General features: G+C 44.4%; 1 protein-coding gene across 4 annotated transcripts in view; it reads left to right on the top strand.

Annotated features, from left to right (window-relative positions):
* Ocln (occludin) overlaps nucleotides 1-2,740 on the top strand; it is a 55,923-nt gene that overhangs the window by 40,899 nt on the left and 12,284 nt on the right. For all 4 annotated transcript variants that reach the window (XM_029544018.1, XM_021208678.2, XM_029544020.1 and 1 more), the window contains exon 6: nucleotides 1,864-2,079. In XM_029544018.1, coding sequence (XP_029399878.1) covers nucleotides 1,864-2,079 — 216 coding nt within the window. The remainder of the gene's footprint in view (nucleotides 1-1,863; nucleotides 2,080-2,740) is intronic.

Here is a 2,740-nt window from a genome sequence, read left to right as displayed (position 1 = left end):
AAAAAACAAAAAAACTCCACTGTCCTGGTATCACCTTGTCTTCGGGTTACTGTTCTTGTGATGAGACACCATGACCAAAGCAAGTTGGAGGAAAGGGTTTATTTTGCTCACACTTCCGTGTAACAGTTCATCATCAAAAGCAATAAGTACAGGAAGCTGCAGGCAGGAACTGATGCAAAGGCCCTTAAATAGGCCAAACCATATTCAAAAGATTTTATACGAAGCCTGTCATGGTGGCACTTACCTACCATACTACCCTCGGGGGTGGGGGGCGTGGGGGGTATGGAGGCAGGAGGATCAAGAGTTCAAGGTTATCTTCAGCTTTGTTGTGAATTTGAGGGCTGGGGTTACATGACAACCTTGTCTCAACAACAAACAAACTCCTTCAAAACAAAGAATAAAGACAATGTTTGGTTTTACTGCCTCAAAGCAGAAAGCACATACAGTGGTTGGTATTGTGGGTAGAGTGTCTACGAACTGGTGGTTAATCATTGACACTCCTGTAAGGGTAATATTAGCATAACACATACAGCAACATTGAAGAAGTAAATACTGCCCTCCCCGGTTCCCCAGCTCCATATCATTCCCCAAAGCTTCAGGGTCAATAAGAGCTTAAGTGTGGTTTAGAATGCTCAGCTAAGGAGGCTGGAACAATGGCTCACTGGTTAAGAGCACTGACTGCTTTTTCCAGAGGTTCTGAGTTCAATTCCCAGCAACCACATGGTGACTCACAACCATCTTTAAAAAAGAATGCTGAGCTAAGGGTCTGACAATAGTGAGGCCCAGGTGGCAATGGAAAACCGTAACCTTGATAAGACTCAGCTTCTAGATTCTGTAGATTGGAAGCAATAGACAGGGGAGAAAAGCTTCAGTTACTTTAGTAAATAGTTGGTCTGAACAGAAAGGCTGATAACTTAGAATGTCCCCGCCATTTTTTGTTGTTGTTGTTGCTCATTTTTGTTCTTTACTGTTTACACAGCAAAAATAAAACTGTTTCTGTTGCTCAGAAATAGCATGTGCCTGTCTCAGCCCTTTTTATTGCTGTGTTGGGTTTTGTTTTCATGCTCAGCGGCAGGAACATTATATGCAATTTAGCGTCTGATGCAACATGAAATAATTACATTAGAAACATAACAAGTGTTCTGGCAAACCCCTGTTGATTCTACATGGCTTTAAGTTCCACACAGAAGGAGTTAAAAGAATAGTTAATAAACTCCTTCCTTTGGAAGGTGGGTATTTAGATAGGGCCTCTCTGTGTAGCCCACTCAAGATGACACAATGATTCTCCCACTTTAACCTCTTGAATGCTGGGATGACAGGCATTCATCACTCAAAACCAGGAAGCGTTTTAGTTTAAATTTTGGAATTTTTCAAACTTTCATCTCGAAAGGATAATCTATATAGATAACATAAAAATACTGTTGCAAAGAGCCTATCTTTGTTGGATAAGATGTGTACGTACACCCCCCCCACACACACACACACCAGCATTCCCAGGGACTGGAAGAACCTGTAGAAAAGAATTGTCCTCATTATTTTCCTGACAAGTCTTTTGTTGGCACAGGGCAGATTAACACCTCTTATAGCTTAGTCTGAACTTCCTAAAAGGAAACCTTGAGATCCGTTTTACTTAGAAGTTTAAACTTGGACTCCCCTCCCCCAATCAGAACTTTAAAGCTGCTTGTGTGTTGGAAGGGTCTGAATTGGTGCCAGACTGAATGCAGGAATCTGCGCATCTGCTCAGGGTGAGCACCCTCTACTGTGGGTGTCTCTTAGCCCTGTTCTTGCTGCCCTTTTGGTTTCATGGTGGTGGCAGAGTCAAAGTGTCCTCCGTCTCTGAGCGGTGGCCTATGTTTTCACTAGGGTGCCTGAAGTGGCCCAGGAGATTCCTCTGACCTCGTCTGTGGACGACTTCAGCCAGCCTCGGTACAGCAGCCATGGTAACTTAGAGACGCCTTCTAAAAGGGCTCCCACGAAGGGGAAAGCAGGAAAGGGCAAGAGGACGGACCCCGACCACTATGAAACAGACTACACGACGGGCGGGGAGTCCTGCGAGGAGCTGGAGGAGGACTGGGTCAGGTAAGCCCTTTTTTTCTCCTGGAGACCCTTAAGCATCCTGGTTATCACCCCGGTTACAGGACAGGTTTGCGGTTGTTGCCTTGGAAACTGGGGTCATGTTGTCATCTCATTTTTTTCCCTCCCGGCCTGGAGACAGTTTTGAGGGTTTTGTTTTCCTTTGGTACCCTTTTATAAAACAGAAGTGCAGGGCTCTGTTGGGATGGTAACCATGTCTCTCTCACACACCCTTCTTCCTGAAGTGGCTCTTCTACCAATAGACACTCAAGAAAGGCTTTCTAAGAAATGAAACATGAGTTTAGGGGAATTGTGTTGGACTGATAAAAATTATTTCCAAGTACACAGACTTTCCTGTGGCGGTTACCCTCAATTTCTGCTTTCATGGTAAGCCCAGAGATTCTTTTCAAGTTTAACCCAAAGAACTCTGGCAGCAGCCTTGTAAGCAGTTAGGTAAACGTTTAGTGCGTAGCTAAGGTGATGGTTAAGGTTTTTGTGTTGATGGCTTGCCCAGTGCCAGCTATACAGGTGTGACAGGTAGCGTTGTCATGCCAGGACCACAGTCACACCAGATTTTCCTTTCCTTTCCTTTCCTTTCCTTTCCTTTCCTTTCCTTTCCTTTCCTTTCCTTTCCTTTCCTTTCCTTTCCTTTCCTTTCCTTTCCTTT

This window comes from Mus pahari, chromosome 11, assembly GCF_900095145.1.
Source record: "Mus pahari chromosome 11, PAHARI_EIJ_v1.1, whole genome shotgun sequence".
NCBI classification, from domain to species: Eukaryota; Metazoa; Chordata; class Mammalia; order Rodentia; family Muridae; genus Mus; species Mus pahari.
Note: the sequence above shows the minus strand (reverse complement) of the source record. Positions and strands in the feature narration are given on the sequence as shown.